Below are 19,014 nucleotides of genomic sequence, written 5' to 3'. Positions count from 1 at the left end.
AGCAGGGGTTTATAAATGTAGCAGGGGTTTATAAATGTACAGAGGACATTCATTTATTAGCCATTTATCTCCAGACCCACCATGGGAGGGCAGCATGTCAGCTAAAAACAGGCACTGAAAATAAATGGATGTAGTCAGATATATATATATATTTTTTTAAATCATCTTTATTTCAAATTTGTTCTCATACATACCTTAAGGTAACTGTACAAAGCACAGTTCCTCTAGGGGGTTCAATTCCCTTAGATGTTGGACAGATAGAATGAAGTAGTTATATATATCAGGGGATGTTGCATCACTTTTGGGGGACTATGCATAAAAAGTGTTGTAATTTCTGAATGGTGAAACCAATATGTACAAATATACCATCAAGTAAAAGCTGAGAATCTCAACTTTAACCTCATAGTAATTGTTGGATTTCAAATCCAAACTGAGTGTAGAACAAAAGAAGAAAAAATGCTTCACTGTCCCATTACTTACACAGCACTGTGTGTGTGTGTGTGTGTGTGTGTGTGTGTATATATATATAGGCATTTTCATCTTTAATGTATTCTCTTAATCAAGAATCTTAAATTACAACTATTTGACTATTTAATACTTTTATTTCTTAGTGTTCAGACAGTGAGATAAGACAGAAAGAGTGTTTTATACCCATCAAGTATTTACATAGAGAAACTTCACATCACACACAGTAGACTGCACAGCACTACAGGAGAAATACCACATCAACTCAATGCTCCAAATACAGCTATATACAGGTCCCTACTATGGCACGATGTCACTATATCATCACTGTCTTTATAATGGGGTGAAAAGGGTGTGGGAATGTGTTCATTTTGTTAGTTTTTGTTATTGTATTCCTGTCCATGGCATGGTGGAGGACAGGGTGGGAGGCAGGCTGGGGGATGAAGTAATTGACTTAGTAATTGATATAGGGTGGGGTCAAAAAACTTATATCAGGAGCACACCACCATGCCTACTATAGCCTCTCCAGGTCCACCCCTTCAGGCCAGTTCCTGGTAGGATGGGGGTTAGTGTGAATGGGTAAGAACTGTCAGTGGAGGTGAGTGAGGTGGGGCTTTGATTAAACGTAACTTCAGCATTGTGCAGCTCTGGTTGTCCCTAACCACTATTCGGACACTTTCACCCTGAACGTGACACGACCCAGGAACTTGTCACGGTCGTCATCGTTCCGCAAGTCAGAGCCCTCCACCTTGCATTCCACTGTCAGCTCTGTGTTGTAGTCCTCCTTGGTCAGCAGCAGCTTCACAGCTACCAGGGGCTGGACGTAAAAAGGCTGTCATACAGAGGGAAGAGAAGGAAGAAGACCACAGTTTATACACACACACACACACAGTGGTTATCAACTTCATGACAGTATGTTTGCAGTTTTCAGAAATTAGCTGTTTCCTTCTCAATAATAAATACTGTTTGTTTATGCAAGAGTGTACTTACATGAGCTTTTTTCCCGTAGTAAGGGAAGTACATCATATCGAACCGTCCCTCACCGGGAAAGTATTGCATATGCAGGTGGCTTTCTCTCTGTGGGAGGAAGAGAATGAGGGGGAGGTGTCACATCACAGCACTACACCAGTGATACACTGGATCATATGAGGCTGCCTCCTTAGACAGGTTCCTGCTCAGATGTTTAAGGGGTAGAGCCATACCATCACACCTCTCAGACCAACAATCTGACTTTCACAGAAAACAACACACAATGGCCCTGTAGTGTACAAACATACACTTACAATTTACTATCCATGGTAAAGAAACTTCCCATCATCAAAAACTAGAGCACAAACAGTTGAAAACTGTGTCATAGCTGTCTCAGCCATACCGATTGATATAGCAACAAAACTGTTTAAAATGAATGAATGGTCATCACAAGTAAATGATAATGAGTTATCGATAATGCACATGCAATCACACTCTCCAGCAATGAGAGGGCTGTTCTTGGCTATGTAGTGGTGAGCTACAGGACTGCAAAAGGTTACAGGGGATTGGGGAGGTTTGGAGTCCAGTATAAACAATACTAAGCAAGAGCTCATATTACTACTGCTACAGTATACGGGGGGGGGGATGAACTTGTCGGTGGATACGCTGTAATATCGCTGTAATATCAGCATTCAGTTTGCCTTTCTATACACCAGGGTTTCCCTAGTAAATTTCCTATTCCTTTTGCACCAATGCTCCTATACAGTATTCAGTATACCCTTTTGCCTTCCCAACATTAGCCACTCCTCTCACATCCAGCAGTTTTACAAAGTACATTACAACAACCATTTGTCTATACAATATAAGTAGTAGTTTGGTTAAGCTAATGTGTGTTACATCTCCAAGCTGAGATGTTGCGATTTTACATGTTTTAACATGTAAAATATAATTAAGCTAATTTCTGCAGTTATCAGAGTGATCTACAGTGAAAAGGAATTGATCAAATGAAGGTGGAGTTAACAGTTAAAGCCAGTCACTCTTTTCCTGAAGAGTAGAGTGACAGCAGACAGTCTTAGTGAGGGGATGGATTCCATGGAGGGAGGTGTTAGAATGTCAAAGCCTAAAGCTGTTAGTGGAACCATGGCACCGCGGAGCAGGGTTCTAGACCAATGTTGGGAACCTTTTAGGTTCCAATCCCTTACCATAAACCACTTGGTGTTATAAAAGCATTTGAAATAATATAAAGAATTGAACAGCTACAAATCATCTGGCTATATTGACCTCTTGAGGAAATATTCCGCTAAGGCCACAGCTAGGGAATAGAAGCTCTACAACATGTCCGCCATGGATGCTGTTTAAAGCAGAGTCAAAGCGTCATATCACAGCTGAACAGAAGCAGGGCAGAGACATGAAGAGAGGTTAGGGCTAGGACCCTGCGGAAACATGGGGGCGAGGACCCAACATCTTACCCACCAGTGAACTGCTGGCCCTACAGGCAGCATGGAGAGAAATCAAATACAGACGTGTGTGAAAACACAGACAGGAACATACATGTGCATACATTCATACAAACACACTATCCTCATTAAACACACACATGCACACATGAAGAGGGACTACAACACCTGTCTTGCAGAATCCTAATACATAAAAAACACAAACCAGATACACACAATTCATTGTCTCATCAAAATAACACTAGGAAGTAGTGAGAAGACATATCTGTATGTCTGCTTTACCTTTGCCATACAGTTAATATAAGGGTCTCCACGTGGCTTCAGTCCAATAATCTACAAGAGTGGGAAAAGGAGAATCATAGCAATCTTTCTTAAGTCAAGATTCCAAAATCGACCTGTATGTAGAGTATGTAAAAACATTGATTTGAGTAGTTTTGATGGGTGATGATGAACTCACCCTATTCATCTTGACCAGGATACATGGTTCTCCCTCTGCGTAGCCAAAGGTGGTGTCAGAGAGGCCAGAGCACTGCCTGAGCAGACTGCGCTTGAATTGACACACCTTCTTCTCCTCCTCGTTGTCCTGGTTATAGTATTGTCCCACTATACAAAGCTCGTTCTTCGCCTGGACAGTGTCATTGTATTCTGAAGGTGGGAAAGATTAAGACAGTTTTGTGTTCTGTAAAAAGCAGTTTGTTTACCAATACCAATGTTGACAGAGCCCTGGTATGATCTAAATATTACTCATGAGGTGTCATCTGTACACATTACTCATCCCAAAAAGAGCATAGGTAAAATGGTTATAATAACTTACGCTGCAAAAAGTTCTCCAAATGCTGAACGTAATGGAGGTAGTTCTGAGGGTCAGTGCGATTAAAGATAATGTCGAGGGACCGCGGTCTGATCACCAAACCTGTAAGCATAGGTAACAGACATAGGTAACAGACATAGGTAACAGACATAGGTAACAGACCTATTACACTTTTGATCTACAGCTAAATGTCAATTTACTCACAACCAACACTGCCACATTTTATAACTATATGTCATATCTACTGTTATAGATATTCAACATTAATGCCTTACGGTCATGTACCTAAGTCTTCACAACAGCCAATGCTAATAACACGGTCCAGATGAGAGCCTGCTAGCACATATGGTCAGTTGTGACCATCAAGGCAAATAATCTGGGAATGGTGAGGATGAGGCCTTATTAACAGGATGCTGTAATGGAATATGACTTATGGCTGATTCAAACAAGTGCATCTTAGTATCTCTTGACCTCAAGGGCTCAACACTCAAGACTCCCTTTGGGTGATAGCATGACAGAATGAAAGGACTCAAAGAAAAGGGAACAATGAGATAGGACACAGATTGAGAGGAGATGAGAGGAGACTGTGGTTGGAATAAATTGTGTGCCAACTCAGTTTTTTTTGTTTTTCACAGTGACCATCATCAGTGTTTGACTTGTCGGTTTGTTCCTTAGGGACATTGTACAGGCGCTAGCTGAGACAGCTCTGGTGTTAGTGAGATCTCCTTTTTAGCCAGAGCCTAGTCTGTGTGTCTTCTGAGATCCAGACATTGACGTGTGTATGAAAAAAGGAGGCAAGGCTGTGTGACAGGATAGATACTGACTTGTAGCATGTATGAGGGAGAACGTATACTGTGTTTTCTATGTGTGAGCATGAGTGAGTGAGAGACAAAACTGGATAGAGAGGGGAAATCATGTGAAATGTAAAATACATTAACCTACATGTGTGTCTTCTAGTGCACAAGAATGCGTGTCTGTGTGTGTGGGGGTGTTATGTTTTGACGTCACCTGGATTGGCCACCCTATCGCGGTACTTTGGAATGTCGTCATCCAACGTCTGCAGCATAACCCACATAGTGAGCGTGAACATTCCAGCCAGAAATCCATAGAACACCAGGTAGAAGAGGATGATGAGGGCTGTGGAGAGAGAGGGGACAATGAGAGAAGGGGAGGAAAGAGACAGAGGAACAGAGAGAGATGGGGGAGTGAGAAAGAGAGGGAGAGAGTAATTATGGTCATATAATCACAAAATCTTGGCTCAACAGATCAAAAGCATTCTTCCCAGCACTGTAGGTCACGTGACTTAATTCTTTGTCCCATTATCTTTGGCAGCTTGACTAATTTGTGGAGACAGGGTGCTACCAGAAGTGTTTTACAAGCTTGTGTGTGAGAGTGGGTAGAGAGAGAAAGAGAGCTTCATGAAGAAAGAGGGCTGAAAGAGAAAGAGAGAGAAATATATTTACTATATGAAGCTTTAATTGAGATTCAGAATTTCCGCCTGCACAACCTAAAGCGCTTTTAATATTATTGCAAAAAAATTAATGTAATGTAGTGTGATGCAAAACACCTCCAAATTACATCTCCACTAATACCTCTATCTAATCTGGCGATATCAACTGACATTCCTCTCTCCAGACTAAGAAATATACCTGGTGTTTAATGGGCTCTGAGAGCAGTCTCATGGCTGCAGAGACAATGGATGTTATCTCTAATGCATACTGTGGCTCAGGAAAGAGCTACTCACGGCTGAAGCTACACCCCAAGAGCAACAGATAGGAAGAGAGAGAGTGAGAGAGAGATAAATGGAGAGACAGAGGTATAGTGTGCCCTCCATAAGAATTGGATAGAGGAAGCATTTAGTCTTTTTTTTAGCTCTATTCTGGATTTGAAATCAAACAATTACTGAGGTTAAAATAGAGATTCTCAGCTTTAATTCCAGGAGGTAGACAACCATCCACAGAAGACATCACCAGCAGAACTACAGAGGCTACACTGCAAGGTGTAAAGCCTGCATAGTTCTCTACCAGAGTGATGGCAAGTGTAAAATGTGGAGAAAAAACTGCCCAAAATCCCCGGCATCTGTGAAATATGGTGGAGGGGGTGTTATGCCATGGGCATGTATGGCTGCTACTGGAACTGGCTCACTTGTCTTCATTGATGGTGTAACTGCTGATGGCAGTAGCAGAATGAATTCTTAAGTGTACAGAAACATCTTGTCTGCTGAAGTACGAGCAAATGCTTCAAATCTCATTGGATGGCGCTTCCTCATACAGCAAGACAATGACCCCAAACATACTGTCATAGCAACTAGGGAGTTTTTCAGGGCCAAAAAGTGGAAACTTCTAGAGTGGCCAAGTCAATCTCCAGATTTAAATATTTAATTTGCTGAAGAGGGAATTTAAAGCAAAACGACCTCAAATGGCAGAGCATCACCAGAGAATATACCCAGCTTCTGTGGGGTCAATGGGTCGCAGACTTCAGGCAGTTATTGCATGCAAAGGATAGTTGACATGAGTGCTTTATTTAAACATTAATTGATCTTTTCCAATACTTTTGGAGCCCTGAAATAGGGAGTAAAACATTTTGTACTTTCTAAATGGTGAAACCAATGTGAAAGAAAAATGTATGAATTAAAGAAAATTAAAAAAAACAGACACAAAAAAGAAATATGAAGGAGAGATAAAGAGAGAATATGGTGATGTGGGGGAAAAGATAGGTTTCATAGAGATAGAACATGTGTGTGAGAAAGATAGAGAGTGTGCTTGAGTTTAATTATAGATGCATTTCTTCTTTCCTGAAGTCTCTGAGGTAGGCTGATACTATAAATAGAGTGTGGGGGAGGACAGTAAGTGATGGCACAGCACTGGCCTCAGGAGAAGAGCTCACTTGGTGTGGCGCATCAGATGGATTTGAGCTACACACACACACACATACGGACATACACTATAGGCACAGTTACACACACATACACACACAATTTTCTGTCCATCATCCGTCAGTATACTGCCAAAGTGATATGCACATACATAAAGCTTTAGGTGGCAGACTCATGAAAGACCAAAAGATAATTATATTTTTGGTAGAATTATCTCTCCCTTATATTGACAATACGGAAACCTATCCAAACACTGACACTATAACTGGAATTCGGTTCACACTCATCTTTTGGTGTACAGCCACACAGCTTCAAAAACATATACTGATCAATGATTAAGACAGTGAAGCATTGGATGCTCTTTGGAGCCAACGTCTGCCTAATCTCTGCAGATAGCGTATCAATCCAAGGCTGGGATCAATCAGAGATCAGTCTGTGGCTTCAGAATCGAGTGATGTGACCTCATCAGGAGTCTATTGATGGGTGAGTCCCATTGTTTATAAATATATTATATATATATGGATGAAGCTCCAAATGACTGACCTTTCAATGGATTCCTATGAGAGATAGTGATTGGCCTAGTAATTGCCGTTTATGGGCGACATCTGATTGGTTGCACCACCCTTGGCACCAATGCAGGCATATTCCGTTGCTAAAGTAGAGATGCTTTTCAGTGTTTTTCTGACCTGCATCAGGTTCATGTACTCACCAACACACAGGCCTTGGATGTGTGTGTATGCTTCTGACATGCCTTCAATTAGGTAAAAAAATATACTTTGACTGAAACAAATCAGTCCTAGGGAGAAGCCTACATATAATAATAGGAAATAATAGAAACCAAAATCACAGTCCAAAACAGTCTTAATTGATCACATGGAATACAAAGTTGAACATGGGTTTCAACAGGGAAACATGCTTTCTGGCACCAGCCGCTGCAGTGCCCTGCAGTCCCACACATGGCCACAGGGCATCACAGGTTTCAAAATCTTTCGACAGGATTGCACACTTTGTGGGTCCATGATCCAAACACCAGGTCAATTCACAACTTCTACCCACCTTTCAACTCATCTCCATCCACATTCCATTTACAAAACAACAGTAGCATTCCTTAAACCTCTCATTCTACAATCTCACTAGTACGACCATCAAACTACACACTCACATATTGCACAAACTACACACTCCAACTTACAAAAACTCCCTGCCTCCACCCAACACCACAATCTCAAATCGGCTTCCCACCTACACTCCCACTATCTCCTGTCCCTATATCTCATAGCACTCTCATTCCCTCATCCCCAACCTCACGTCATTTACCTGGCAGCAAACTGCACTGCTCTCACTATTCTCCTTTCCCAATTGCACCCTCTGTCTCTCCTCGCCACCCTCACATAGTCTATATCTTGTCCCAAGACACCAAAAGTGCTCCTCTCACCCATGCTCCCACCACACACCCTGTACTGCTGTCCTACATTGCTGCAGACACACTCTCCATTGGATAGTTCATTTGTAACCAGGTTGGTAAATTCACTCTTAAGGTTGAAATACCTATCCACACCATCACACGACAGTGTGAGACCTGTTACACCTCCACCCTCCAGAGTGAGCAGTGGTGAGAGAGTAGTACAGTTCAGCAGCTGACTGCACACCCAGCTGTTACACAGACCACATTTTTAATGTGTTGGCTGTAACTGAACCTTCTGAACCACAGAGACTACCATCTCTGACCCCTACTCTGGCTGGCCGTTGGGGTTAAAAATACCCTGATGAGGAGGCCAGAGGGGATGGGTGTGTGTCCCCACTGAGAGTGAGAGTGAGGGTATGGAGGTGTACTTTACAAAACTCTGGGAATGCCAAGAACACACATCAACAGAATTAGAATTAGATTCTTGTGGGGAGAGGGGGTTGTAAACTGACTCGCATGAGCTGGTCTCCACACAGTGGGACCGTCAGTTTCTCCATGTACGTCAACATACAAATGCACATGCAGAGAAAAATACATGTAATACTTAAAGGCCAATTCATGCACATTCAAACCAGCCCTTCCCCCATAACCTTAAACTTAATCCTACCCCAGGACAGAGTTCTTGTCAGCTGCTGGTGGTATTTTATGTGGGGTGTATGAATTGGCAAAAACAAACTACACTCTGTTCTCATGGAGTGGGCTAATTACTAATGGCTTTATTTACACTTCTCACTCCTGCCGTTGTGTAAAACAGGAAATCTATCCCACCACTGACACTTTGATTTGGGGTGTTTAATCCAATCAGCTAACAGCCATTCCACAGGAGCCCAGATCCCATCCAGAGTGCTAAGAGAGCAGAGCATCACCAGGCTCTACACTTCACCTATTTCTGTTGGACAAATAATCCATCTCTAATTTCATCTATTCAAGTAGAGCCCCTAGACCAGTAGGTAATGGAGGGAGGAGGAAGAGAAAAAGAGAGCGTGAGGGAGAGAGAGAGAGAGAGAGAGAGAGAGAGAGAGAGAGAGAGAGAGCAGAGGTAGGAGGGAACATGAAGTAATCCTAAATTCACTTGCTACACTGTGACATTAGCCTTGGTATCAGCTACTGTCTAACAACTAACAATGTGGACAGAGAACATGTGACTATATTAATTCTTATGAGAGAAGCTAGATGCACACACTGAGGTGATAACGTATACAGATACTAGCTTTTTTATGTATTCCCAAAACACAAAAAAACTAAACAATGATGTAGTATGTCTATGTAAAAACACATCTATGAGAGGACCTGTCAAACACAGCTACAGGTAAACATTCCAAGCAGTGGAGGCTCCTCAGATGAGGAAGGGGAGGACCATACTACTCAGTGATTTCAGAAAAAAAAAAAATGTTAAACATTTAAAAACGCATCCTTTTTAGATACAACTACTACTAAATATATTCACATGTCACCAAACACCTGATCAAAACACACTGTTTTGCAATGAAGGTCTTGAGTAATCTCAACACTACCCTTTAGTTTAGCACCATGGTGTAGCCAGACGATAGCAATTTTCCGTCCTCCTCTGGCTACATTGACATCAACACAAAACCTAGGGAACTTCTTGTTGCTTTCCTTGATTGTAAACATGGATTGGAATTGTAGATTATGTGTGTTAGTTCTAGTTAGTGATGGCAGTGCGACACTGAAGCTTCGATACGTGCTTCAAACCCTGAACAACAATTCCATAGAACCACTGCTTCAAAGCTTGCTTTGGTGCGAAAAAAATCACGTGACATATGACGTCCGAAGCAGCAACTGCTTCATTGCCTGAATGAATCACCTGACTGGTTCGCGGTCCAATCAGGTGATTCACTGGCACTGCCTCGTCTCGATTCTGACAGGTGACAGGTTGCGACAGTTTTGAATTTGAGCGCCTCAACACTTTATAACCGCTCTAAACAATGCACAATTTGTGGGTTGTCTAGTAGGTGCGTTGTTGCTGTTGTTGGTATTTGCGTTTGTATTCTCTGAGTGTTCTTCTTGTAATGTTTCAGTGTTCCCCATCCCACATAATCACCCCCTGCCATACTTACACAAGCACACCCAACCTATGCCATATTTTCCCCAGCACTTTCTCCTCAACAACACAATACACACATTCATCAATCTTTTGTAACGACCCTGTGTAAGGCCCGTTAGCAGCTCCGCCAAGGGAGTTAACTCTCTTGGTGTTGTGGCTAGCGCGGCCGGTTTGTAAGCGGAAGGTTGCGATACCCGCTTAAGGCAAGCTACTCTACCCCGCCGTTCGCTACATTGGTGTCAGGAGTGGGATGGCGCCCGTGAGGCCATCGGAGAGGCGTGTCCACGTGAGAGACTTGTATAGTGAAGCGTGAGGGCACGCTCTCCCGAACGGAGGGGATAGTGTAACGACCCTGTGTAAGGCCCGTTAGCAGCTCCGCCAAGGGAGTTAACTACCCGCTTAAGGCAAGCTGCTCTGCCCCGCCGTTCGCTACACTTTATTTGTAAATAGAACATGATATTCAGTCTTAGTGTGTGTGTGCATCAAAGAATTTTCACAGCAAAGATACTTTAAATCCAAGGGTGATCAAAGCAAAGATGCTTCAGAACAAAAGATCTTTTCTACAAAAGTAAAGTAGTTTCTCCAACACTGCTCATTGAGGTGTGTGTGTGTGTGTGTGTGTGTGTGTGTGTGTGTGTGTGTGTGTGTGTGTGTGTGTGTGTGTGTACGTGCGTGCGTGCGTGCATGCATGTAATTAAAAGCCTTCTGTCCACCAACTAGCCTGCCTAATTTGACTGCAGCCTTGCATTTCACCAGGAGAGGTCACTGTAACTGAAGCTTCGAGTAATGAACCCATTTTCGAAACAATTGGCTCAAGTGGTTCAGTGCTTCACAAAAGCTTCATTTGCCCATCACTAGTTCTAGTTTCATTACTGAGAACATAGGCTGTGTAGCCGTTATTGGTTATATGGTATGACGATTTAGCTTGGAGAGGTTTTAATTGATCACATGGTCACAGAGAAAAGTGATGCTGTATGTGGCTGCTACGAAAGTGAGCAGGGCGGTGTAGAATGTGTCACTGTCACCTTGATTACTCCGATGTAACTCTCCCCCTGTGCAGCTGGGTTATAAACGTTCATTTGTAGGTTAGGTTGTAGCAACCTTATGATACTATTACCGATACCTCGGTGTGAATCGGTCCAAGCATCTACGATACGGCCGCACCGATTCGAAGACCGCAAACATGAACTGGCACGGCAATCACAGATCGCATTATTCATGTGCTTGGTTTCATTTTGGTAAACGTCATCCCAACTCTTACTTCTTGCCAAAATAGAGTTGGCTCTTTCACCGTCTTTGCTACCAACCGTAAAACGTCCAATAACAGCCCAGGTCTTTTTGCTTTAACAACCGCACGCGGCGCATATTAGAATCAGGCTGTTACTTGAGATCTGGCGTTAATTGTGAGTTTTACGGTATCTGTTGTGTTCATTGCGCCCGCCGACCACTCAAAAAAACCCAACAACAATTGAGCTCGCTAAAGTGTTGGAGGACACAGTGTTTAACGCGCCAACCAGTCTGGCAACACTTCGGGTGCTATTAAAAAGAGGGCAATCTGGACAGAAGCCTTGCGATTTGCTAACTGTAGAGCTGGCATCAAGTACTCGGGCAGTACCACCAACCTTTCAACACATTTGAAAAGACGGCATGGTGTCACTGAAACCGAAGAACACTGTTGCAGAAGATATTCAAAGATGTTATCTTAGTTCATAACAAGCTTTTGCAAGTTCAAAGCAATGCACTGAATACTTGTGTGGAAATAAACACAGTGACTTGTTTGGAAGATTAATATTTTGACTTTGATTTAATGTTGAATTGAACCGGACCGTATCGAGTCGTTACATTTTGAAATGTATCTTTCCTGTATCATATCGTAGACCAATGGTTCCCAAACTTTTTCAGTCAGGCCCCCCTTTGGTAATTGAAAATAATTCAGGCCCCCCCTACACGACACCGTCCCCATCTTTCTTGGTAAAATGAATTGTATTTGTTGCATAGTTGTACAAACCGGCATTTTCTCTCTATAAATAAGAATACAAAGATGCAATTATAGTTACAACTTTTTTGTTGTTAAATTGTGGAGAGAATATTAACATAACAAATAACACCATATTCCTATGCTACACATTCCTATTCTCCTTGTGGAAATCATGAATTGAAAAAAGCCTACACATAACTTATTGACCTTCCCTGCACTATATTACTTTTCTACACATTCAGTGGCTTAGGTGTGCTTGTTTTTCTTTGCAAATCTTCTCAAAACGGGGTTGTTGTTTTCAGATTATCACTCACACTCATGCGTCCACTCAGCTCTCCGTGTGACGCGCTAGATCAGAGGGCGCAGCCCTCCTCGTCTGCCTGACACGGCCTGAGCCCCGTCCAAGCAAATCCCCACACAGTTCTCCCATTTTAAACCCGCTTCTCTCACGTAGCTGTCAATGATTTTGAACAGTTCATCAGCTGTTGTCTGCGTTGGAACATAGTTACAATTTGTAACGTACAAAACAGCAAATCCTCTGTGAAATAATTTGCATCAATGTATCTCACGTAGGCTATTAAAAGGCAGTCCTTATTGCTGTCAGTGGCCTCATCCACTTGAAGAGCGAAGCGTTTATTCTTGATCTTATCGATAAGATGCTCTTTCATATCCACGGATATATCGGTGATGCGTCTCGCTATTGTGTTGTTGGACAGGGGGAGAGATCTCAGCTTTTTGGGCACTTGCCTCGTCTATCATGGTAGAGACCATATCTATCCTGGGCTTGCACATTTTGGTAGTAGAAAAATGTTTAAAGATGGTTTGAATTATATATAGGTAGATTTGCTGGGTAGTTGAACGAAAGTGAGATTCTCGTTATGGTAGCGGATATATATAGATGGTTTGATTGGTTGGATGAATGGTTGGGTGGTTGGATGCATGAATTTATAGATTAGATGGATGGATGGATGGATGGATGGATGGACAGCCATAACCTTAGGCTTGCCAAAATCAACAGTTTAAAAAAGAAAAAAAAGCACTGGTGAGCTCAGTGGATGACTGAAGAATGCTCACCATAATTAAGAAAAATCCCCAAAAAACTGTCCCACAGATCAGGAACACTCTCCAGGAGGTAGGTGTGAATGTGCCAGAGACTACCATCCACAGAATACGTCACCAGCCAAACTACAGAAGCTTCACTGCAAGGTGCAAGCCACTAGTTATCCTCAAAAAGGATGGTCAGCTTACAGTTTGCTGTAAAAGGTGTTGTGGACAGATAAGATGAATATTATCATGAGTGATTGCAAGTGGAAAATTCTGCATACCACCTCATCTGTGAAACATGGTAGAGGGGAGGAGTTTGGGTATGTATACCTGCCACTAGAACTGGATAACTTGTCTTAATTGATGATGTGACTGCAGAAGGCAACAGCAGAATGTATTCTATAAGTGTACAGAAACATTGTGCATTTACATTTATGGCATTTAGCAGACGCCTTTATCCAAAGCGACTTACAACAAATATATTTGTTTAAGTAAGTGAATCATCTATCCAACAGTCATCATAAGACAAAGTAATCAATGCTCACACCAGGGGCCATTGGCAGTCATAATGCCAGAAGCCTGTTTTTTTTTTATTAACAGGAGAGAACTTGTACAGGGGGGTAGTGGGGGTGAAGAGGTCTCTAGGGTTGGGGTTAGGGTTAGTACAGGGGGGGTAGTGGGGGTGAAGAGGTCTTTAGGAGGGATTGTTAAGATGTAGCAGTAAGAGATGGGTTTTCAATCTACGGAGGAAGATCGGTAGTGACTCTGCAGTCCTGACAATAGTGGGAAGCTCATTCCACCAGCGGGGCGCCAGGACAGTGAAAAGCCGTGACCGAGTGGCGCGGGCACTGCATCCACATAGAGGCGGTGGTGCCAGGCGGGCAGCCGAGGTGGAAGAGCGGAGTGATCGTGCAGGGGTTTGGGGGCTAACCATTGCTTGCAAGTAGGGAGGGGCTGTTCCCTTTGCTGCCCGGTAGGTGAGCACCAGGGTCTTGAATCTGATGCGAGCTGCTACCGGGAGCCAGTGGTGGGTGCGGAGGAGGGGTGTGACATGGGAGAATTTGAGGATGTTGAACACCAGACGAGCGGCAGTGTTCTGGACGAGCTTCAGAGGCCTGATGGTGGAGGCGGGGAGTCCGGCCAAGAGTGCGTTGCAGTAGTCAAGGCGACTTGTGCCTGCTCAAGTACAAGCAAATGCCTCTAAATTCATTGGATGATGCTTCATCATACAGTAAGACAATGACCCAAAACATACTGCCATAGCAACTAGGGAGTTTTTCAGGACCAAAAAGTGGAAGGTTCTTGACTGGCCAAGTCAATCTTCAGATTTAACTTCAATTGAATCTGCATTTCATTTCCTGATGATAAGATGTTAGGCAAAAGACAAAACAAACAACAACTGTATATGGCTGCAATACAGGCCTGGCAGAGCATCACCAGAGAAGATATCCAGTGTCTGGTGGGGTCAATGGGTCACAGACTTCAGGCAGTTATTGCATGCAAAGGATTGTCAACCAAATACTAAACATGAATTGAACATAATTCTGACATTATATAAATCTGTCTCTTTACTTTTGGTGCCCTAGAATAGAGGGACAATGTATAAAAAGTGTTGTCATTTCTAAATGGTGAAACCAATATGTACACAAACATTTCCAATCAAAACCTTTGGAGAATAGCCAAAAGAGCAAAAAACACTTCACTGTCCATTACTTACACATAACACTGCATAATAAGGGGCTTAAAGGCACACAGTGAAATGAATTGTTAGTTGTAAAGACTTGTTTCCTAGTGACCCCTTTCCATTGTTTGATTGTCAATGTGTGTTTTTGTGTCAGTTCCCATTATTTTGAGCGACTACTGTTTGAGGTGTTGGTTTTTGGGAACGTAACAGTATCCATGAAGCACATATCAATAACTTGCAGGGGCATTTAAGACATGTCTTAACTCTGTTAACTTGCATAAAGGAGCAGCATATTTCATTGATAAACCACCATAACTGGGTCATTGTTGATGATGTGAAAGGCCTGCATCACTGCCACATGACTGGTCCTATTGGAGAAGAACGTTACTTTTATTCCCACTAAAAAACTGTCAGAGACCGCATTGTCCAATTGCTGCTTCAACTCCTCCCTACACTCTAAGCTCTCCCCTAGCCTTGCCGCAAGGAATGGAAAATAAACAACTTTGAGACCAATACTTAATTATGAAGCTCTCAATGGTTCTCTTCAGACCTCTTTGGCAAATGCGTGTGTGTGTGTGTGTGTGTGTGTGTGTGTGTGTGTGTGTGTGTGTGTGTGTGTGTGTGTGTGTGTGTGTGTGTGTGTGTGAATGAGTGTGTGAATGAGTGATTACCATGATGGATAGCTGGAGATAAGCATTGCCAATTTACCAGGATTGGCAATGCTACCTAATCCACAGGGACATAAGACAGAGAGCTCTGCAGAGGTAGGAATGAGAAAGAGAGAGAGCAAGACCTGTCTATTAATTCAAGCTCAAGCTTACCCATTGGCGCAGGTTTGATTTAGGGTTAGGGTTAGGGTGAGGGGGTGATTTAGGGTGAGGGGGACACTTTGGCGTGGGGTCTGGGTCTGTTTTTATTTTTATTTTATTTTTTAATTAAAGAGTATTTCCTAAATTTCTAGCAATTTAAAAAATCTCATATGAAAAGTAAGAGTTCTTTATACAGGTATATTACAATAACATTGATAATACACTAGAACAGAGGCATGTCAAATATCAATAAGACCGTCCCATGAGTAGATAATGGTTGTAAGAACATCCCAATAAGGTCCCTGTTTAGTCCCTAATGGTGTCCTGGAGACGTCATAGGAGACAAAGTTAAGTAGACATTATTTTAACAGACGTCCTTATGACGTCCCGAGGTCGTGATTTTAATTGCAGAGATGTTTCCTTGTTTCTTTCTATCAGAACCTACTGCCAAAAATAGCCGCATCTCACCTTCACAATAATGCGAAAATCACCTCTCTACCCCAATATTGAGTGATTGACATGATTTACAACTGGAATCTAGCAGTGGTAAAGAAAATGCCTACGACGGACGCGACCAGCGAGCGATGCGGTCTGCAATTTTGTCTCAGTATTGGAATCCTGTAATATTACAGTAAACAAAATAATATTTACAGCAAACATTAGGGCGGTCTTCGCCAATACGCTGGTGAAGTGGAACGTCACTGGAGACACCCAAACAAACTTTTAGCGCTGAAAAACTGACATGAACATTTTAATATTTGGCTGCCAAATGTACCCTCATAATAATATATTGAATATAATATACACGTTTTTCAGATAATAGTGACTGGTCATGTTAGCCACGTAACTTGTAGCACACGTCTCGAATGTCAAATACAAACAGTTTACAACGCTCGACAATCTAGCTTTACTGTATGGAGTTTTCTATACAAGCTTGCTATGTTTGTCTATAATTTCGTTGTCATGGTACTGTTTGATTGTGATACAATCACTTTACCAGCGTATCGCTAGGCTCCAAGCGTTTACTTGGGCCAATTGTAAACTGGGCCAACTCTGATCCTATAATGTGCCCTTGTAATGCAATCTATTGGATAAAAAGTGGCCTGCTTCTATCTCTCCATGCTCATCTTTATTCCACCAGGGAACAGGATGTGTGGAATATGACAGACATTTATTTTACGTAGGCCCTACACCTGATATGCGACATCCTGACACCTGATATGCGACATCCCTCCCTTTTTTAAATAAGTGCTTCAGAATGACAGCTAAGCGAATGGCCCTAACCCCACTGTCAAACCAAAATAAAGTAACCCTTACTTGCCAGTCTCAGCCATGATGTGTTCTAGACTGGCACTATACTTGCATGTTGGGAAAGATATAAACTGCACATAAATATGCCACAGTACACTTGTACATTACGATCACGCACATCTGCCCACCAACAGATGCGCACAAGCACACAGGATCATCTGCTCTAAAACAGAGCAAAAGCACATTTGAGGCCCATAGGTAGGCTATTGGGCTGTATAGCCTCTCAAAATGTGCACAAATCGTATGGAAATGTAACATAACCGTCCAGTCCAGAAAAGTAAAACACATCATCCATCATTAACAGTAGCGAGTATGTCCTGTGCACCACGCAGAGGAGAGAGAGAGAGAGAGAGAGAGAGAGAGAGAGAGAGAGAGAGAGAGAGAGAGAGAGAGAGAGAGAGAGAGAGCGAGCGAGAGAGCGCGCGCGCACGACGGCAGATCGCTATAGGCCTTAACGGAAAAGGAGCAAAACACATAGGTAGGCCTTCACACTAGGACCAACCATATAAATTGATTAAGATTAAGATTAATTAAGATTGATTAAGATGGGCGTTACATACATTGTAGCAGGATGGGGCATGGGATTTCTAACCAAAATGTGAAGGTGAAACTGTACAGACTAACTATGAAGTGACTGACGGCATAATATAATATATATAATAATATAATATAATAATCAGCTGCCTTTCAGCAGTAAGCTATAGGCTAACAAAGATGCCTATACAATGTATCAACATGTTTTGCTATCATGTTTCAAGTCAAATGAACCATGTTAACATGAATATGGTGGCATGGGAACAAAATATATAGTATCAAATTCCCATTCCCATTCCCAAATAGCCATTCTTTGCAGTATTACATAGTCAACGATGTGGGCAAAATAGATTAATGAGTAAGTCAGTACACTGTCATATATCCAGTGGTATATAGTAAGCCTAAATGACACAAACGTTAGGCTGGACCAGCCTCGCCTACATAATAACCTCCCACCTTGCACCCCCAACCTCGTGCAAGCTTTTCAAGACGATACAATAAAGACTAATCTTGTACTGGTCAATAGGCTATTATGCTTATAACACAGCACTGATTGGGGCAGGAATTAGGGTGTTTACTGAGGAAATCTAATCTTTTTGTTGACCTGGGATAGATTCAGCCTGCGAGCTTTTCTTTATCACAAATCGGTTTAGGCTCCAACTTTTCTGCTCCAATTTAGCCAACCTAGCCAATAACTCACGCAATCGCACTATATAGGCTAAATGACAAGTGCAAAGCTTATTCCTAACCGTTCAAAGTTATTGAGGCGATACCGCGAATATATTCAAATATTTTCAGTAGCCTTATCGGGGGTTAGTGACAAGAGCATGCCATCGCAGTTGCTGAGCTGAATTCAGTTGATATGTGAAGATAAATTATAGGCTATTGGGGGAATAAATCAAAATACCGTTAGTCAGCAATGATTGGCTAAAAGCCTATTTGTCTAAGGGGGGCAACTCTGCTATGTTGTCTAAAGGTTGCAAACTCATTTTAAGAATACGTATTTAATAGCACATGTTTACGTTCACATTGAATTTGCCTAGTTTTCTATCAGTACGCTAGTGATCTGTCAAACCAATGTGTCTAGATTGCCTGTGAATTCACAACATGCACAATATGGTACACATATCAATGTAGGCTATAGGATAATCCCATAATCAGATTTGGTCCGAATATTTGATTCTTACCCCAACTGCTAGCGGTGCGACCAATAAACTCTCCTGTTCTTGGGTTGTAGATAAAATCTTTCCAGGAGGACTTCTCTTCGGATTTCTCCTCCTTGTTAGACATGATTGATTTTGGGTTGGTTAACCAAAATGATGACCGTAGATGGTTAATAATATAAATATGCTTAAATTATTGGAAATACGCTATATTGCCGTAATGTATTTTAAGGGAAGTGTTTTTTTGTTGTTGTATGTTTCCGACCCAAGGTAGCTCCGTTCCCGTTACCCTCTCACACACGGCTACACCACTGCAGCAATTGAGTTGTAGGAGAATTCGCGTTTGAAGCATCTCAGCGCAAGCGCAGTTTTGCATTCAGGCTC

The 19,014-nt window shown here is 42.3% G+C and overlaps 1 protein-coding gene across 1 annotated transcript; it reads right to left on the bottom strand.

The window, feature by feature from the left end:
- Positions 1–186: 186 nt before the first annotated feature.
- On the bottom strand, positions 187–18,793 carry atp1b3b (ATPase Na+/K+ transporting subunit beta 3b). Its single transcript, XM_083696423.1, has 7 exons — positions 18,655–18,793; positions 4,711–4,839; positions 3,706–3,804; positions 3,349–3,536; positions 3,174–3,224; positions 1,456–1,542; positions 187–1,297 (listed from the first exon to the last, which is right to left on the bottom strand). The coding sequence occupies exons 1-7, from the start codon at positions 18,755–18,757 to the stop codon at positions 1,130–1,132; spliced, it is 825 nt and encodes a 274-aa protein (XP_083552549.1). The 5' UTR covers positions 18,758–18,793; the 3' UTR covers positions 187–1,129.
- Positions 18,794–19,014: the final 221 nt, after the last annotated feature.

This window comes from Argentina silus (genome assembly GCF_951799395.1).
Source record: "Argentina silus genome assembly, chromosome: X".
Taxonomy (NCBI): Eukaryota; Metazoa; Chordata; class Actinopteri; order Argentiniformes; family Argentinidae; genus Argentina; species Argentina silus.
This window is presented reverse-complemented; position numbering and strand designations above follow the sequence as displayed.